Source organism: Loxodonta africana, chromosome 6 (assembly GCF_030014295.1).
Source record: "Loxodonta africana isolate mLoxAfr1 chromosome 6, mLoxAfr1.hap2, whole genome shotgun sequence".
Classification (NCBI taxonomy): domain Eukaryota; kingdom Metazoa; phylum Chordata; class Mammalia; order Proboscidea; family Elephantidae; genus Loxodonta; species Loxodonta africana.
In genome coordinates, this window is record NC_087347.1 from 113805823 (window position 1) to 113825416 (window position 19594).

Sequence of the window (19594 nt, forward strand, 5' to 3'; positions counted from 1 at the left end):
TTTTTAAAACAGAAACTCAGAACTCTTAAGTAATAACTCCCAACTCTCCCCTCTCTCAGCCCCTGGTAGGTGAGTGTTAGCTACTCCCAGACAATTGCACTACCAGGTTATAATAAAGTCTTAGACCAAATTCTGCCACTAATAAACTTTTCACAAAATGTGGTTTTAAACTTTTAAATTGTCAATAAGTTCACATGCGTCAGAACTCAAAAAGCTTAAGTGTCCTCGGAGAAAAGTCTCCTTCCTGGCCCTGGCCCCAGCCGTCCGGGTCCCCTCCCTGAAGACAACCATGTTTGCCAGTTTCTTGTGCGTCCTTCTTTTGCATATATGAGCAGACAGATGAGTACGCGTATGCAGGTTGGCATGAATATTTCTTTTCCCCTTTCTTTTCATGGTGGCAGCAGACCGCCATTTGGCACTTGCTTTTAACAATACTCCTTATAGATATTTCCGTGTATCAGTGGAAAGAGAGTTTCTGCGTTCTGTTCTGCTTCTTTCTTTTTTTACAGTTATGTGGAGTTCTGTTTGTATCCTACTTTAATTATTTCCCTGTTGATGGATGTTTAGGGTGTTTCCATTCTTGCTAACGTAACCAATACTACAACAAGCAGCCATAAAAACCAAACCAAACCATTTGCCGACAAATTGATTCAGACTCATGGCTTCCCCATGTGTGTTGTAGAGCTGTACCCCAGAGGGTTTTCAGTGGCTGATCAGAAGTAGATTGCCAGGCCTTTCTCCTGAGGCACTTCTAGGTGGATTTGAACTGCCAACCTTTCAGTTAGTGGCTGAGCACTTTACTGTTTGTGCCACCCAGGGACTCCTGAGAAGCCGTAGACATACATCATTTCACATGTGTGAATGCTGGTCTGTAGGAATCAATCTAGGAGAATTGCTGGGTCACAGGTGCATGTGTTTTTAAGCCACAAATTATTATAAATAAGACGACAGAAACTCACTGTGAGCTTCATTTGCTGTTACCAAATTTTTTAATTTTTATTTGGGAGCATAAGAACACTCCCCCTCCCCCTGGGCCATTTATAACAAAGGACTGAAGGGTAACAATTCTGTGAAGCTGTTGTTTCCTCTGCTGAAGGAAATGGAGATGTGCACCTCAGCCAAAGCATAATCCCTGCACACAACCCCCCTCTCCCCAGCCCCAAATAAAACCGCTGTCTGGCCTTCTGTCCTATCTCTGCTAACACTGCGGGAGCAGGCTAGTCTGGGCTTTGTTACTGTGAATCCTGTGAATGATGGCGGAGAAGATGGCAGAGCTGCTGTCCTCCAACACGGCACCTTCTGGTGGACGATGAGGTTCTTTGCATATAGCAACGCCAGAACGGCATCAGAGACTGTGCGGCTCAGAGCCAAGCTCAGAGCTTGAGGGCGTTGAGGCACCACAAAAGGAAAGATGCTGTGGGCAGGGAAAGCATCAGGGATGTGTGGGTCTTGATTAAAGAGGAGGGTTTAGGTGGTGGGAGGCAGGGGAAGGCCATTTCAGGCAAAGCCCTGGGCTGAAGGTGGTTAGACCCAGTCAGGCTGAGGACGGTGGAGAGCCTGGCCTGGTCAAGATGGGGTTTCTTGGGGGTCATTTGAGGGAAGGCCAGAAGAGAGGAAAGGCCACCACATGGGCCTGGCCACACTGGAGAAGGGTTCCCAGTGCCATAGGAAGGGCCTCCAGACATGTCAAGAGATGTCCTTTGGGGTGTCCCTTAACAAGTTAAATGCCTCCACCCTCTTGGGGCCCTCAGACCGTCAGACTTCAAGTGCCTTTTTCTGGGAAGGTTTTGAAGCACTAGCACTTCCCATCTCTGACTGTACTGACAGCTGACACTTACGGACCGTCTCTCAGGTGCCTGGCTGGAGCTCTCCCGTGTGATTTAGGGCCACGATGACTCCATGAAGTGCAGGTGCTTGCACCTGAGCCCAGGCTTATGCAGCTAGGAGAGGGGCAAAGCCGGGATTCCAACCCAGACTTTTTGATGCAGATATGTGAATTTATTACGTTGGCTGTGCTGCCCCCTGCACTGCCCTCCTCAAAAAAAAAATCTTTCAGCCTTTTTGTCCCACAGCTCATCCATCCTGAGCTTTAGCAGTGGGCCTTCATGCTGGCATATATAACCTCAGTGGCTTCCCATAAGGGATGTTTCCTAAGGGATGCTGGGCCTGGAGAGCAGGGCCGACAGGACTGCTCATCTTGCTTTTTCACAGGTGACCATTTACCACTGGGACCTGCCGCAGGCGCTGCAGGATGTTGGCGGCTGGGAGAATGAGACCATTGTCCAGCGGTTTAAAGAGTACGCAGATGTGCTCTTCCAGAGGCTGGGAGACAAGGTGAAGTTTTGGATCACACTGAATGAACCCTTTATCATTGCTAACCAGGGCTATGGCTACGGGACAGCAGCTCCAGGTAAAGAACCCAGGCCTGACTTGTCAACATTTTGGAGTGTCGTCTTTTTAAAGGCAGGAAGGCATAAAATCCTGGTGGCGTGGGTGTAGAGGGCTAGAAGACTCCGCAGTGCCCAGAAACCCTTCCTCTTCCTCGAGACCCCTCGGGGGGGAACAGGGGATTCCTTTTCCAACGCCACTTTTGTGAAACATGAATTTCATGACTCAGCATCTCCCAGTGGCTTTACTTCTTTGCTCTGTAACTCTGCCCTGCCTCCGATGGGAAGCTCCTCTATTAGACCAGAGACATGGTCTAATAGAGGCAGGAAAGGAGAATTCATCGGTGATACAGGTCCACAGTTAGCCTTCCACAGCCCCAGATCCACAAGGTTCAGACCACTTATCCGGCTCGCCTGAGCTCATTTAACAATAGTCAAATGAGACTTGAACCAACATGAGGCTATCTGTGGTCTTTGTCCCACTTAGTGTGATATTCCAAAGTTCTGATACAGAGAATGAGTACGCTGGATTATGGAGAACTTTCCTGGGCCCTTCTGAAGGTTATATTTAACTTATTACCTTTCCAAAATACAAAAAAAATATATTTTTTTTAATTCCAAAACACTTCTGACTTTAAGGGGTTTGCATAAGGGATTGTGGACCTGTCCTTGCCCTTGAGAGACCTCCAATTTTCCTTTCCCCTAATCCTGAGCTTATGAGAGTAAATTGTGTTCATCCATGTGATTCCTCGGATCACATGTAAATGCTGGGAAATCTGGGGTGGTCTGCCTCAAATCCTTACCAGATGTATCTACTTTTGGTACTTGGTTGGCACTTTGGTTGACCATTCTCTCAATACACAAGTGAGGGCTGTCTCATTACATTTGCTCTCAAGAAACCTCTTAAGCCAGCTGCTCACAGCAGCTGTATTTTCAACCCTCCTATTCACAGTGAGCTCTAAAAAGCTCCAGAATGGCCATACCATTCTGAGTACTTTGCCTGAGACACAGGAGTCCCTCTTCTGAGGAAAAGGGAACAGAAACCAACTTTTAACAAGTGCCTTCCACCCACCAGGCCCAGTGCCAGGGGCTTCACATATACTCTTCCATTTCCTTCTCACAAGAACTCTGCAGTGCCCGTTTTACTGAAAGACTGAGCTACCTGTCCAAAGTTACATAGCCAGCTAATAGGAGGTGGAGCCAGGCTTTGAATTCCAATCTTCCTAACTCCAACACCTATACTCTTTTCCCCAAATATGTAGTAGACATCTCAGCCACATTCATTCTTCATTGACATCCATGTGTGTTTCCAGGAATCTCCTTAAGGCCTGGCACTGCCCCCTATGTTGTTGGCCACAACCTTATAAAGGCGCATGCTGAAGCCTGGCATCTGTATAATGACGTGTACCGTACCACTCAAGGTGGCATCATTTCCATCACCATCAACAGCGACTGGGCTGAGCCTAGAAACCCCTCCAACCAGGAGGATGTGGAGGCAGCCAAGAGATTCCTTCAGGTCTGTTTTTCCTCTGGAAACTATTCTTTTTTTTTTTTTTTTTTAATAACTTTTATTGTGCTTTAAGTGAAAGTTTACAAATCAAGTCAGTCTGTCACATGTAAGCTTGTATACACCTTACTACATACTCCCACTTACTCTCCCCCTAATGAGTCAGCCCGCTCCCTTCTTGCAGTCTCTCCTTTCGTGACCCTTTTGCCAGTTTCTAACCCTCTCTACCCTCCCATCTCCCCTCCAGACAGGAGATGCCAATACAGTCTTAAGTGTCCACCTGATACAAGTAGCTCACTCTTCATCAGCATCTCTCTCCAGGCCATTGTCCAGTCCCTTCCATGTCTGATGAGTAGTCTTCGGGAATGGTTCCTGTCCTGGGCCAACAGAAGGTTTGGGGACCATGACCGCCGGGATTCCTCTAGTCTCAGTCAGACCATTAAGTCTGATCTTTTTATGAGAATTTGGGGTCTGCATCCGACTGTTCTCCTGCTCCCTCAGGGGTTCTCTGTTGTGTTCCCTGTCAGGGCAGTCATCAGTTATGGCCAGGCACTGTCTAGTTCTTCTGGTCTCAGGATGATGTAAGTCTCCAGTTCATGTGGCCCTTTCTGTCTCAGGCTCATAGTTATCGTGTGACCTTGGTGTTCTTCATTCTCCTTTGATCCAGGTGGGTTGAGACCAATTGATGCATCTTAGATGGCCGCTTGTTAGCATTTAAGACCCCAGACACCACACTTCTAAGTGGGATGCAGAATGTTATCATAATAGAGTTTATTATGCCAATTGACTTAGAAGTCCTCCTCTGGGAACTATTCTTATGCTTGCCTGTTTTGCCCGCCTATCGTGGTCTAATGGTAATAAAATTAGATTGCAAATCGAAGATTTAGGATTTAGGCCCTGTTTTGCTGTTACCAGATCTTGTGAGCTTCGGAAAATCACCTAATCTTTTTGTACTTAGTTTTCTCATCTGCGAAATGGACATGACCTACCCACCTTACAGGTTTGCTGTGATGAAAGTAATTTAAGTTCTTTGGGATTTTCTTTTTAGTCTTATGAAATTATTTATGCATGTAATCCTTATTGGATATAACATTGGTTTGAAGCTAATTAATAGAAATTCCATCTCTTTACTCTCTCTGGTTTGACTATGGTATCTAATAGAGCTGGGCTGCAATTTTATGCTTCAACTCTAGGTATCACCATCTAAGTTTACTTATACCAGCCTAAGAATTTCTTAAGGAGCCTTGGTGACACAATGGTTAAGCACTTGGCTGCTAACCAAAAGGCTGGTAGTTTGAACCCCCCAGGCACTCCAAGGGAAGAAGATTTGGCAGTCTGCTTCTGTAAAAATTACAGCCTTGGAAACCCTATGGGGCAGTTCTACTCTCTGTCCTCTAGGGTCTCTATGAGTCAGAATTGACTCGATAGCAATGGGTTTGGTTTTGCCTTTAAGAATTTCTTAAGTTTGGGGCTTTGTTATTGTTGTTAGATGCCGTCGAGCTGGTTCTGACTCATATCAACCCTACGTACAACAGAAAGAAAAACTGCCCAGTTGTGCGCCATCCTCACAGTCATTGCTATGTTTGAGCCCATGTTGCAGCCACTGTATCAGTCCATCTCATTGAGGGTCTTCCTTTTTTTCGCTGACTCTCTACTTTACCAAGCATGATTTCCTTCTCTAGGGATTGGTCCCTCCTGATAACATGTCCAAAGTAAGTGAGACAAAGTCTCACTTCTAAGCTTTAGAGTCTGTGAAACTCATTAATGCCCCTAATTTGCCGATTCCATGAGTTTAGCATAAAGCCAAAACTAAACCCATCGCTGTTGAATTGATTCCAACTCGTAGCGACCATGTAGGACAGAGTAGAACTGCCCCATAGAGCTTCCAGGGAGTGCCTGGTGGATTTGAACTGCCGATCTTTTGGTTAGCAGCCGTAACTCTTAACCACTATGCCACCAGGGTTTCCAAGTTTAGCATAAAGACATGCATATTTTGTTCTAAGAATTTTTCCCCATTGCCTCGCTTTAGGAAGTAGAGACACCAGTAAGGAGGAGCCAAGATGGCCCACCCTTATTTCAATCTGAGCCCTTGACCAGAGGAGAAAAGAAGAATGGCCTTCTTTCATGGCTCAGCTTTTTCCTGGCTCCTGCTAGTGTCTCTGAAGGGGTTAGAAGGCACCCTTTCCCACCTTTCAATGTCAGGAAAGAAAGGCAAAGATCTTTCTTTCTTCCCATGGTTCCACTTTGGGCTTTGTGTTGGAGCCTGGCTGACTGTGGTATTCTGAATTTCTTGGGGGACGCCAGAGCTTGGTTTGCCAAACTCTTCAGAAGCGAGCTTGACAAAGGTGGTCAAATTAGAAAATGCCAACAAGAGCCAAATTTTCAGTTTGCTAGCCAGCTAGCCATGGTGTTTTCAATTGCCTCATATGCATGTGAAAGTTGGATGATGAATAAGGAAGACCAAAGAATTGATGCCTTCGAATTGTGGCATTGGCGAAGAATATTGACTATGCTATGGGCTGCCAAAAGAACGAACAAATTGGTCTTAGAAGAAGCACAACAAGGATGCAAGGACGGTGAGACTTCGCCTCACATACTTTGAACATGTCATCAGGAGGGATCAGTCCCTGGAGAAGGACATCATGATTGGTAAAGTAGAGGGTCAGCGAGAAAGAGGAAGACCTTCAATGAGATGGATTGACACAGTGGCTGCAACAATAGGCTGAAGCATAACGATTGTGAGGGTGGAGCAGAATCGGGAAGTGTTTTGTTCTGTTGTACATAGGGTCACTATGAGTCAGAATCAACTCAATGGCACCTAACAACAACACAACAGCCAGCTAGAGAAAAGGAAGCTTGAGACAAAATAAATGCATTCTTCACTTCAGACTCACTGAATTCAAGAAGTAGAGCAGTCATTTGTTTTACTGAAATAAAAACCCCAAACCTTAGGAAATGTTAGGTGGTAGATTAGATGGAAGAAACCCTGGTGGCACAGTGGTTAAAGTGCTCAGCTGCTGAAAGGTAGTGATTAAACACACTCGTTGCCCCACGAGAGAAAGACGTGGCAGTTGGCTTCCATAAGAGTACAGCCTTGGTTACCCTATGGGGCAGTTCTACCCTGTCCTATAGGGTCGCTATGAGCCGGAATCGACTTCACAACAATGAGTTTTTTGGGTTAGATCAGATTGAACCACTTACTGGTGAACTGTGATACTGTAGCCCAAGACTATGGTAGACACATCACTATTAAAACCTGGTTCCACAAAAAGATCTGATTTGTTACTTTAGAGTGCATTTAAGCCTCTTTTGGCGAGGAATGTGTATTCCAAACTTCATCCCTGACTTTAAAATGGAAGGCTACCCCCACCCCACATTTTAGGAATCAGATGGCAGGTGAGGGGAGGATTTGGAGAGATAGAAGAGGAAGCTCCTCAAATCCACAGCATCAAAATGTTGGGGTGCCATGTATTCCCTCTATGAATAAAGATGGTCCAACCAATTGCCATCCAGTCAGTTCTGACTCATGGTGGCCCCATATGTGTCGGAGTAGGGTTTGACACATAGGGTTTTCCATGGCTGATTTTTCAGAAATGTATCACTAGGCCTCTCTTCCAACGCACCTCTGGGTAGACTCAAACCTCCAACCTTTTGGTTAACTACTTGTACCACCCAGGGACTCTAAGGATGACTTAGACCTCATTAACGAAAGTAGGTTGAAAAGTTCCCCACTTTAAGGCTGTGAACCTAAAGCCCATGGAAGATTATTTTTTGCCTGGGCAGACAGGAAAGCCTTGCAAATCACTCCTTCCCAGAAAGTTCTGCTTGGTCCATAGGCATTTTGAGAGGAAAAAGTCTTTTCTAGCAGCTGCTCTACAGGGAGAGGGAATGGGGGGCCTGCAGGCTGGTATCTCTCCCTCGTCTTCTGTGGATAGCAGGTATGGGACACGTGGAAGGGTGGCAAAGCAATGTTTGCTGAGTGCCAGGGCAGCACTCAGTTCAGTTCGTCCTCCTCAAGATGAAACTACCGAGAACACGGCCTTGCCCCAGTGAGATGGCAGGTGAAGAGACCTGTGGGCACTTAGGGTGCGACCTGCAAACAGGCATGGAGGAAATGAGAGTTTAAGGTTAGGGGGTGGGGAAAAAGGGAGGTCTCTGAGGTCCGTGACCTCTGGGCAGGGCCGGTGCTGCTTCTTGGCCCACGTGACTGTCCCCCAACGCCCCTGCAGTTTACAGCAGGCTGGTTTGCACATCCTATCTTCAAGAACGGAGATTACAATGAGGTGATGAAGACCCGGATCCTCGACAGGAGCTTGGCCGCAGGCCTCAGCAAGTCTCGGTAAGTTCCTGTGCCCACCCTCAGCTGGGAGTGCGGCAGGAAGTCTGGACTGTGGTGCTAAACTAAGACTCCCGGGCAGATCGTGGGGTCAGTGTAGAGAACATGGCATTGCAACCAGAGAAGCACGTCTCAGGCAAGTTACCTCACATCTGAGCCTCCTTGCTGATGTAAAGCTCTTGGCCCCGGGCCTGGGACTGCTCTATGCTTGGCCAAAGTCAGTTGCTATTAAGTTGTTATTCAGAACAGCCAGAGAGTCTTTCCCAAGGGCACCCACCTCTTAGCAACCCTGCTGCTTTACTCCAAGGACAATTCCCCAGCTCCTCCTAGTCCTCTTTCATCACCTATGAGTGAGTGTGATAGCAATGGGCCACTACCAAACTCGCTGCCGTCATGTCGATTCCGACTTCTAGTGACTCTACAGGACAGAGTACAACTGCCCCATACGGTTGCCAAGGAGCAGTTGGTAGATTTGAACTGCTGACCTTTAGGTCTGCAGCTGTAGCTCTCAGCCACTGGGCCATCAGGGATCCTGGTCACAGCCAGCTGTGTGCTTTTAGTTATTTGGCCAGTAGGTGGCAATGGTTTGCACCAATGCAGCCCTACTGCCTGGTCCCGTCCCTCTTCCTGTCAAGGAATAGCAACATCGACCACAGCTAACATTTATCCATTTTTTATTGACATTTTTATTCATATTTTAAAGACAAATAAACTGAGGCACAAAGACTAGGGCAAGGTGACTCTATGCTTTTGAAACTGGGCAGTCTGACTCCAAGGCCCACACTCTGGGTTTGAGTCGCCCAGCTGAGATTAGAGGTGTGGTGTGTGGAAGGGGACAAGTGACGGTCCCATAGGGACATACCCACAGCTCTAAAGTAGCTCAAGCGAACTAAGCAGGGAGAATAAAAGAATTCAGAAGATACGAATTCCTAACACAGCCTTGGAGTCTTTCCCCCAAACTTTGCTATGTAGCCCACCCCATTCCATTCCATTCTCTTCTGGAAGCATGATTCTTCCTGAAGCCCCAGACCCTTAATGGCTCCTTCCACCCAGGCTCCCCGAGTTTACTGAGAGTGAGAAGAGGAGGATCAACGGCACCTATGACTTTTTCGGGTTCAATCACTACACCACTGTCCTGGCCTACAACCTCAACTCTGATTCTTCGATCTCCTATGATGCAGACAGGTAAGCCTGCCACAGGGCACCTGGAGCAATCTGTGGAAAAGACAGATTACAGAGGCCGGCACAGCCTGGGGGAGCTGCCTCCTGCGGCTGCATTCCAGGGCTTGCAAGGTGATTGCCATTTCCTGAGATGCCAGAAAAATCTGTCAGTTTGAGAGAAGGCAAGACCAATATTTCCAGGGTGCTTCCCATTAAGACAGACATAACCTGATTTTTAAAATATTTTCAAGTAAAAGAAAAATATTTTTCTCCCCTTGTGTTTTTTCATTGCCAAATTTGTTTCACTTATCAGACATATTTCAATCAAAATAAGGGTTCCCCCCCCCGCCTTTTGGGGGGAAAGATCCAACTATTACTTCTATGTCACACAAGTAGGAACATTAGAAAACATGAATAGGAATTTGTGTGTGTATCATTTCAGAAGTATATATGGGGGGGCTACCTATGATCTGTCTTTATCTTTCTATCTATGTATATAGTTCTTTGTTTTTGTTTGTTTTGGACCAAAACTGGGATCATATGAGTAAACTGCTTGGTTCCCTTTCTAACAAGCATCTTTCCACATCAGTAGTTCTGAGTCTGTCTACGATCCTTCTTTAAAAACAAACTACAGCTCAGAGTCACAGCTGCAGGCGGCGAAGTGCACCACCAAGGTGTCGGAGGCCCGCTCGGGCTGACACTGAACAGTACAGCCTGCAGAGGGAGAAGAAGTTCAAGGTCAAGGAAGCTGTGGCTCTAGGATCCCATGGCATTTGCAGTGCTGACGTGGAGATCCAGGAGAAGATGACTATCCTTCAGGCCCACTTCCGGCAGAACATGGATGAAGTCCTGAATGACCTCTTGACCTTCGTCTGCGACACCTGGCCAGAAATCTATGAAAATTACTGCTTAAATGGATAGGGAAGAAGGAAGCCTGTTCCATGGATGGGCATATTAGATGCTCTCACATGGAACATGAAGCTTTAGCAAAGCTACATTCACATTCTTGTGAAAAGGCATTAAATTATTTCTGTGTACTATATAGTAGGTCCCTTCACCTTTTGGACAGTAGCGAACCTACTTTCTTTTAGACTTGGAGCTTACCCCAAAATTTCATCTTTCACATGCCTTTTAGCTGAATCATATATAGTGATACTGACTTTTCTTTCTTAAATATCTACCATAGATAAACAATTTGAAGAAATGGGTTAAATATTTCATTTCCCTAAAGCTTTCTTGAAGATCAATGTAAAAGTAGTAAATAGTAATTTTGTAACTGCTGCTAAGCCAGCCTTAAAATAATTCTAAGGGTTAGAACAATAAATACTAGTCTAGCTGTTTGGGCTGCTTTTAGTTTTTCTTCGTAAAAATTACTGGATGATAGAATTCAAAAACTTGTTATAGGTAATTATTTAATGTACTGGTAATCACCTAAAGACTTTACTATGCAAAAAACGAAAACAAAATACCCCTACAGTCCCATTGCATCCTGAAACCCCCAAAGCCAAACTTGCCAAGGGGGCCTGCAGAGACTTCCCTGCTGGTCCCAGGTCCAGGACATCCTCCTGCTAGTTCTCTTTCCCCTACCCCACACTCTTGGTGTCTTATCAGTCTTGGGACTGTCTACCCAATGACCTCTGCTCAGACTTACAAAATGGCCCACATTCAGTTCAGCTAAGTAAGACAAATCCAGTTACTGATAAAACTAAACATTTTTTTTCCCCTGAAGGGTATAAGAAATATCCAAATAGCTAGTCCTTACATGAAATGCATGAATCCTGTGATGTTCACACATCTGTGTCTCCCCAGCACCCACTCTTTTGGCAGAATCTTTTGGCCCTCTCATCGTCCATAACTGGAGAAGAGATCAGGGTCTTAGACACCTGAAGGAGGTCCTAGCCCATCTGCTGTCATCACACAAATGAGGACCCTGAATTTGGTGCCCATGGCTGTACCTGTGACCTCTGTGTGAAGTTGACTAGACATAAGTAGACTTAGGGGCCCATTCTCTGAAGACATAGTCCTCGCATGCTATTGGAAGGTTGTAGCTCGGGGACTCTAGAGCCTACCACATCTAGTGTGAAATGTAGTCTGCTCAACAGAGAGCCCTCACAGGCTTAGGCTCCATGAGCAAGTCCATTCCCCTGGACAGGAAGTGAGCTAGAACAAGAGAGAGCTTAAGCGGCTTTTTCAAAGTTATACCAGCCTGGAGTGGTAGAACTAGTGAAAAAAGGAGGCTTTGAGGCAATTGGACTCTTCTGAGTTATGACACTCAATGCTAGACAAAACCTAAGGCTTTTTTTTCCTAGCATCAGTCATATTTTGTGTTCTGTGCAAAGAGCCTCTTGGGACTTACAAAATGAGACCTAATCTTTGGTTTTTGAACTCCCAGGGGAGTTGCTTCCATTACAGATCGATCTTGGCCAGTCTCTGGCTCCTCCTGGTTAAAGATGACACCTTTTGGCTTCAGGAGAATCCTGAACTGGATAAAGGAGGAGTTCAACAACCCGCCAATTTATATAACAGAGAATGGAGTGTCCCAGCAGGGAGAAGTAAACCTCAACGACACTGAGAGGGTCTACTATCTCCGCAGTTATATCAATGAGGCACTCAAAGGTACGACAGGCCCACCCTTCCTCCATATCAACCTTTCACTGTTAGAGGCACCCACTAACACCTGCAGTAGGGTAATACTGCACCCAGGAGCTGCTCCTGCATCCAGGAACAAGAGAAAGAGAAGACTTCTCCCTCCTATTGGGTGTAAGCCTTTCTTTGGGGGCCATACTCTGAGTTTTATTCCTCCTAGATCCAGTCAGCAAGCAAACCTGGTTAGCTGGTATCAGCTAGACCTTAGTTCCTGGCCTGAGTCATTTGCTTCCCCCTTCCTGTGTTTGAACGGCAGTGCTATCCTGAGGAGAGTTTGAACAGAGGCCAGGAGTAGTAGGCTGGGTGTTTGTTTGTAGGGTCTTTTGTTTCCCAAGCAAAAGCGTGAGATCCTCAAACTCAGGACAACTTGGGATGAGCGTGAGATCCTCAAACTCAGGACAACTTGGGATGGGACTGAGAGTAAGGGAATGGTAAGTAATACTCAGTAAAGACAGAATGAGCAATGCACCAGCCAAAGGAAACAATCAGAAAATTCTCTTTCAGCTCCAAGTTTTTCCATCCAAGGACTATTTATCATAGCGAGGAGCATCAACACTCTGACCAAGACCAACATCCTGAGATGCACACAGAGGGTTTTAATGATCCAGTGCGATTTAGATCCCTATTCAGGGCTAAGCCTTCCTAGAAATTTGCTAGTGGCTCTGCAACTTCAGCTATATAGGACCAGCCAACAATTACATCCAAACTCTAGGGCAACTGTCTCAAAGAAAGCCAAGACTCACCTTGATCTGGCAGCTCAGGATTGTGGGAGAGCAGTTGGGGACAACGGCTTCAGTAGGCCTGGGAGAAAGGTGTCTTCCATGACAAGCAAACTCATGCTTGGGCCTCTGTGTTTGGGCAGCTGTGCAGGACAAGGTGGACATTCGAGGATACACAGCCTGGAGTGTGATGGACAACTTCGAGTGGGCCGCAGGCTTTGCTGAGAGGTTTGGGCTACACTTTGTGAACTACACTGACCCTTCTCTGCCAAGGATCCCCAAAGAGTCGGCCAAGTTCTACGCCTCCGTAGTCCGGTGCAATGGCTTCCTTGACCCTGCTGCAGGGCCTCACCCTTGTCTCCAGTGGGAAGGTGAGAGGTGGTTCCGGGAGGGACTGAAGCCAGAGGGTGAGGGGCTCAAGGAGGGGCTTTTTGCAGTATATTTCCTTCTGCTTTATACCTTCCTCCCTGCCCCTCCGTCCCCTTCATTCATTCAACCTTTTTAATGCTCAACATTCTTGTGGCAGAACAAAGTGTGCTTGGGGTTAACGTCACATGTAAAAACCAGAGCAATGGTCAGTAATGAGCCGGTCTAGAGTCTCCTTCCAGCTCGGGCACCAACTTGTTGCTGTGTGACCTTAGGCGAGAAATTGGACAAATGCCTCTGGACAGTTGCAACAATCAAATAAAATGATTGTGAAAGTAGTGCCTGATTCAATGCAGGTAACTAATACTTGTTGAAAGATTGAAAAGTGTGACTTAGTATACAAATATGAGACAATTGTCCAATTTAGATTATATTCTAGTTGCTGATACTCTGATAATTGCTTAACCTCATTCAGAGACCCATAATACACAGTGAAAGGGGCCGTGTACTTTCACCCTCAGCAATGAACTCCGGCCACACAGATTTTGGGTACCTGTGTGACCTCTGAACTCCAAGCATCTATCTTGGGCTTAGGAACCCTGGTGGCACAGTGGTTAAGTGCTCTGCTGCTAACTGAAAGGTAGATAGTTCGAACCCACCAGCCACTACACAAGAAAAAGATGTGGTAGTTCTACTCTGTTCGATAGGGTCGCTATGCGTTGGAATTGACTCGATGGCACAGGTTTTTATCTTGGGCTTAATATAGGTCATTATAGATGCAGGGCTAACTCAGTACTGTTGCACGGACCACCCTCTGTTGTCTTCTCCTAGATGCCGTTCCCACCGTCAGCCCCATGAGAAAGGAGGGAGTTTCGTTCCTGGGGCTAACACTAGGTCCAGCAGAAGCACAAACAGCTTTATACACACTCTTTTCTCTCGTGCTTCTTGGAGTCTGTATTGTGGCATTTCTTTCATACAAATGCTGTAAGCGTTCTAAGCAAAAGGAAACACAGCCAGGCCAACAGGAATTGAGTGCTTGCTCTTCATTCTGACCCACAACTTACCACACCCACAAGTTCTATGAAGCAGGCTGTTTCTTTGTGTGCCACCCACAAAGCTCAGTGGGATCTCAGAAGTCTGCCTATCCTGGACTTCATAAAGACCTTCTGCATCTTACCGCTGATTGGGAATTCACTGCGAGGAACCTGCAGGTGGCTCTTGTGGAAACGTGCAGATACTGAACAGGTCTAGTGGTTTTGTGAGCCGCTTCACCGGGCTGTTGTTGCTCTTAAAGGCGGAAACATGAGTAAAGACCAAAGCAGTTCTTTTTATAAGAAACCTGCTTCAGTGTGCAGCTGGACTTTAACGTCATCTCCTGACAGCTCTTCATATCTCATACCTCCTGCTTCTCGGAAAATAAAAACGGTAATGTGAACTATATCCTGTCTCCAATGGTTGCGTCTTCTTGAGAAATTAGGTACCCTGGAAGTTATAAAGTCACACAACCATCTGGGGCTTCTACTTAGCTTTCCCATCAGATTAAAGCATTCTGCTTGCTTTATGTTCCCTGGCGTAAAGATATCACAGCACATAGAAAGAGATGATCTTTTTAATTATCTTTTAGCCCCTCCCCACACCCCCATATCGCCACCTTTTATGTCCTTCCTGTCCCTCCACTGTCTACTGGACAACTTCTAAGGACCCCGAGCATGGCCCACAAGGCCCACGTGATCTGATCTTCACTTACCCTCTTCCCTTTCTCCTCTCCATCTGCAGTAGTTCTGAATCCCAGGAAGTCCTTGACCACACTGCATTTCTTTGTGTCTTTGCAAATGCTACTCCTTCTGCCTAGAATGCCCTTTCGTCTGAAAATGCTTTCAAATCTCAGTTTAAACAACGTACTTCCTCCTCTGCATACCTTCCCTGACTTCCCCGGGCAGACACTCCTTCCTCTGCATTGCTTGTAGATGTCCCTCCTTACAGCTTGTCCATAGTCTACCACAATTCTACCACGATTCTAACAGAATTCTAGTCTGCATGTTTCTCTGCTCAGCTTCTTCAGACCAAGGACCATGTCTCGCTGTTCTCTGGCAAGCATATTTTTGAGATGGAGTGGAAGAACGCACACCTGCTCCTTTTTTGTGTTTATCCATTCACACAAGCATATCCAGAGTAGTGATAAGACCATAAAAGCACATTACCCTTGAACGTGCTACGGAGACAATCTCAGCATGACACTTAAAAACTTATTCGGTCCATATATTGTTTCTAGATAGTCTAGGAGAATTTCTTTTTAATAAAGAGTAATTTTTTGGGCTGGTTTTAAAAGACTGATCTGCTTGAAATTTTGTTTCCTGTAAGAAACCCTCAACTGAATCCCGTTACGTCTACAGCAAGTTCCTGTCAAAATATTCCACTGTCAGGTAGGGGTAGGGTCTAAAAATCTAAAACTTGTATTAAAGACGTTTCTTGGACATAAAGACTTACTATCACAAGCTGTCAATTATATCTAAATTAATCTCAAAATTCAATGCAATTCAATATAAATGTCAATGTAACGTTTGCTGAAACAATGGGCTCAAATATATCAAAGATCTTGAAGATGGTACTGGGCTGGGCAATGTTTCATTCTGTCTCAGAGCTGCCTTGATGGCAACTAACAACTTCTTTTGGAGAACAGACAAAATGATATAAATTTCATGTATTAAATAAACTTTTGAGAATGGCTAGGATAACACTAGGGAAAAAAATATTATGAAAACATATCATAAAGTTAGTTATTAGTTTGTTAGCCCAGAGAGGATATAGAGACCAATAAAGGAAAAGAGGCCTAGACACAGATCCACCTCATATGGGAATGAAGTATGCAGCAAAGGTGGCATGTCAAATCAGGGAAAAGATGTATTAGTCCATAGGTGGTGTTGGGCCAACAGGTTAGCTGTTGAGGATATAAGGGGTGGGAGGTCAGGTCCCTTCCTTGGATACCAGATTAAATGTAAAAAATGAAACCATGAGAATACCAGGATACATGGGTGATTGTTTTTAAAATAAATGTTGAAGTGAGAAATATATAAGCAAGACTCAAGACCCAGAAGCCATTAAGAAAAACACTGACAAATATGACCACATAAATACTGTGGAAAAAAGTACCATGAACATATTCTTCTGAAGATAAACAGGGAAAAAATATTTACAGCATATGCTAGACAAAGGGTTAATTTTCTAATATACATGAAATTCTTGTAAGATGAACAACACATCAAAAAAGCTGGCAAAGAATACAAACAGGTAGTTCTCAGAAAATAAACTGAAATGACCAATATTAAAAATGCTCAAGTTCATTCATGATAAACACAATGAACATAAAATATACACCATTTTTCTCTATCATGTTGATGAAAAAGTATAAAACTGTTGGCAAGGGTGTAAGGAAACTGACATTCTTATACACTGTCGGTGGGAGTGTAAATTCATACATCCTTTGGAGGAGGCAACTGGGCAAACTGCAAACACCCTTTGATATCCCAAATTAAACAAATGTGTCCTATGGGTATATTTTCGCAACTAAGAAGGTACTTCCTCAAGGATGTTCACTGTAGGAATGTTTGTAATAGGAAAACAAAAACAAGCAAAAAAGCTTGTAATAACCCTGATGTCCACCATCAGAGAAGTGGATAATCGGGGTGCATTCTTAAAAGAGAATGCTATACAGCCGTCAATATGAGGTAGCTATGTGTTCATACGGAAAGATCTGCAAGACTATGTGAGTAAAAAAGCAAGATGCAGGGTAGTATATATAATATGATCCCATTTATTTAAAAAATAAAGATTACATATTTCCTCATATATGCATAAAAATTTTCTAAAAATTACATAAGAAACTGTTAAGAGGTCATCTCTGGGGAAGAGCATGGAGGGTCGGAATCAAGCAGGGAGACGTCGTTTTCATTTCATGGCCTTCTGTACTGAATTTTTTACCATGCACACTTTTTTTTTAAAATATAAAATTGAGGCAGGATCTTCCTACTCGAAGATGGTGGATCTTTTTATTTACAATTCCTTAAGATTTATATTTATTTGACCTTTTTCAAGGCAAACTGACGAGGTACTTGATATTTTTGCAAATGTACTTCTAATAGGTCACACCCACTTAATAGTTTTTTTTTTTTTTTAAATCATATATTACCATATTTACTTAAAGATGACAAATCTTTACTTATATGAGGTGGTTGCTGGAGATTTTTCTTTTTCAAAATCACTTTTTTGACTAAAGAAGTAATATGATCACTGCAGAAATTGAGAAAACATGTAAGCGTGCAAAAAAGAAAACTAAAATCACATATAACCACTCGTATTAACATTTTGGTGTGTTTTCTTTTTTGCTTACATATATATTACTATATAGTACTATCTATATGTAAAATGTGTTTACAAAGCTGAGATCATACTGTACCTACAGCTCTGTATCCTGCTTTTCCTCCCCAACACATAACAGGTACTCAATAAACATATGTTAAATTGAATTGTTGAATTAGTACAGGTAGTCACCAACTTACAACGTATTGGAGTTACGACAAATTGCACTTATGGCTCTGTTTTTTCCTTTTTTTTTTTTTTTAGATCTTATTGTAAAAAAAAAAAATTTTTTTTTTATTGTTAGTAACTTGTACTGCATGCGATACTGCCGTGCATAATTTGCTGGTTATTCTCAGATGTTCAAAGATTGGATTTATAAAGATATCGACAATAAAAGGCAATAATAATGAAAACTAAAACAAAAAAAAGGTGTTCACTTACGTCAGAACCGACTTAGGATGGGGCTGTCAGAGCAGAACCTCATCATTTAAGTCGGGGACTAACTTTATTGTACCATTTCTCCTCATGAAAATTATTTATTCCTGTAGAAGGAATGCAGATGGTTTCCAGTTTTTAAGTAAAATAAATAACATTTAATGGATATGTTTGTATCTAAACTTTGTCTGCATTTATCAGCTTTCCTTAGAAAAAATGATTGGATCAAAGAAACATGAAATACTTAAGGTTTCTGATAAATACTGTTTTCAGGAAGACTACCAACAGCAGAGGCTGTCTCACTCTTTCCTTCTCAGCACTATGACCATTTTTAAGTCATTGTTATTTCATAGCTGAAAAACAGAAAGCCTATCCTGTGAAAATTTCATCTTCTCACGACAAAAGAAACTCAGTGTCCTCCCATATGTTCACTCAAGGGTGCTACCTTCCAATCTCAAAACAGAAGGTTAAGACAGGAATTGTCAAGTTTGCTCCCTTTTTAAGACCTCATTAGTCTTCTGGTCTCCATCACCAAAAACAGATGGGTAAAGGAGCATGTAACTCACATTAAGAATCTCTTTAAAATCATTAAGCATAACCTAATGAATAAAAGGCATACACTACAGGTCCTTTAAGCGCTTGAAGTGTGATTACTGAGGGCACAACTTTAGTATAAAGGTGAGAGAAAAACTGGTTATGGACTAACAGTTGTTTTATATCTGATGAGACTAGAGACCGTAACATGCAGACAAAATGATAGCTCACTGACTTAGGAGAGACAGAAACGTAACATCAATGTATACTAGAAAATGTCTTCTTTCAATGATGTTTAAGGTCAAGTAGCCAAGTACTTTCCTGAGATACTTCCGGGGCAGTACTGTCCAAGAGAAAAAAAAAACAACAGAGACCTATGACCTCAACAAAGCATTGTGCAACAAAAAATGCTAGAATAACAAAACTTAAAGATAAGATCATTCTGATTTTTGGAAAAGATTTTTTATTCAGTGTTTAAGATTAAAAACTACAAGATTTTGCTTGCAGCTGATGAGCGAAAGAGAAAAGTTAAACATAAATTATCATCTGATTGACTCATTAAAATGCTCTGAGTCAAATTATTCAAGTGACATGCCAGTTACTTTGGGTAGGCTTAAGAGTTCTGGAGCAAAACAGCTCTAAACAAAACTTGTCATCTGAAAGCACAGGGCTAATGGGTACGAAATACTGAGTAAGAAAGCTGACGAAGGGAAGTTATCAGGCCTTATAATTCTTTTAGGCTTCTAGCAGTTGGTTACCATATGCAAGGACCTAACAGCCAGTTATTTTATCTCTTGACTTTTCTGAGCTAAACAACTTTAACCCACATCCACTAAGCAGGAATTAAGAGAAACTTTAAGACCAGTTGGAAAACAAAGCAGTCCCACTTCTCCAGTAAAATTTTAGTTGAATTAAATCGTAAGAGAAACAATGATTATTGCATGTATCGTACTTGCTGCACTACATCTGTTGAGTAGAATTTCCATTCCAAGTGTTGTTTTCATCTTCACCATCATCTTGAGTCCTCAATCTATAGATCTTCCCCTCTTTTTTAAAGTCTTCCCCACGTTTCTCCAGCACTCTTTTTCTGACTGGTTCCCTGAGATAACAAAAGAAGGAGAAAAGGGAAGACCATATAAAGTAAGAA

The 19594-nt window shown here is 43.6% G+C and overlaps 2 protein-coding genes across 3 annotated transcripts in view; one reads left to right on the forward strand and one right to left on the reverse strand.

The window, feature by feature from the left end:
• Positions 1 to 14174, forward strand: part of LCT (lactase) — a 48997-nt gene extending 34823 nt beyond the window's left edge. The window contains exons 11-17 of the mRNA XM_003405859.3: positions 2212 to 2410; positions 3701 to 3903; positions 8124 to 8233; positions 9284 to 9415; positions 11784 to 12007; positions 12900 to 13127; positions 13954 to 14174. Coding sequence (XP_003405907.3) covers positions 2212 to 2410; positions 3701 to 3903; positions 8124 to 8233; positions 9284 to 9415; positions 11784 to 12007; positions 12900 to 13127; positions 13954 to 14174 — 1317 coding nt within the window. The remainder of the gene's footprint in view (positions 1 to 2211; positions 2411 to 3700; positions 3904 to 8123; positions 8234 to 9283; positions 9416 to 11783; positions 12008 to 12899; positions 13128 to 13953) is intronic.
• A 4713-nt stretch (positions 14175 to 18887) lies between these two features.
• Positions 18888 to 19594, reverse strand: part of UBXN4 (UBX domain protein 4) — a 42735-nt gene continuing 42028 nt past the window's right edge. For both annotated transcript variants that reach the window (XM_003405860.4, XM_064287263.1), the window contains exon 13: positions 18888 to 19546. In XM_003405860.4, coding sequence (XP_003405908.1) covers positions 19408 to 19546 — 139 coding nt within the window. In that variant the 3' untranslated portion in view covers positions 18888 to 19407. The remainder of the gene's footprint in view (positions 19547 to 19594) is intronic.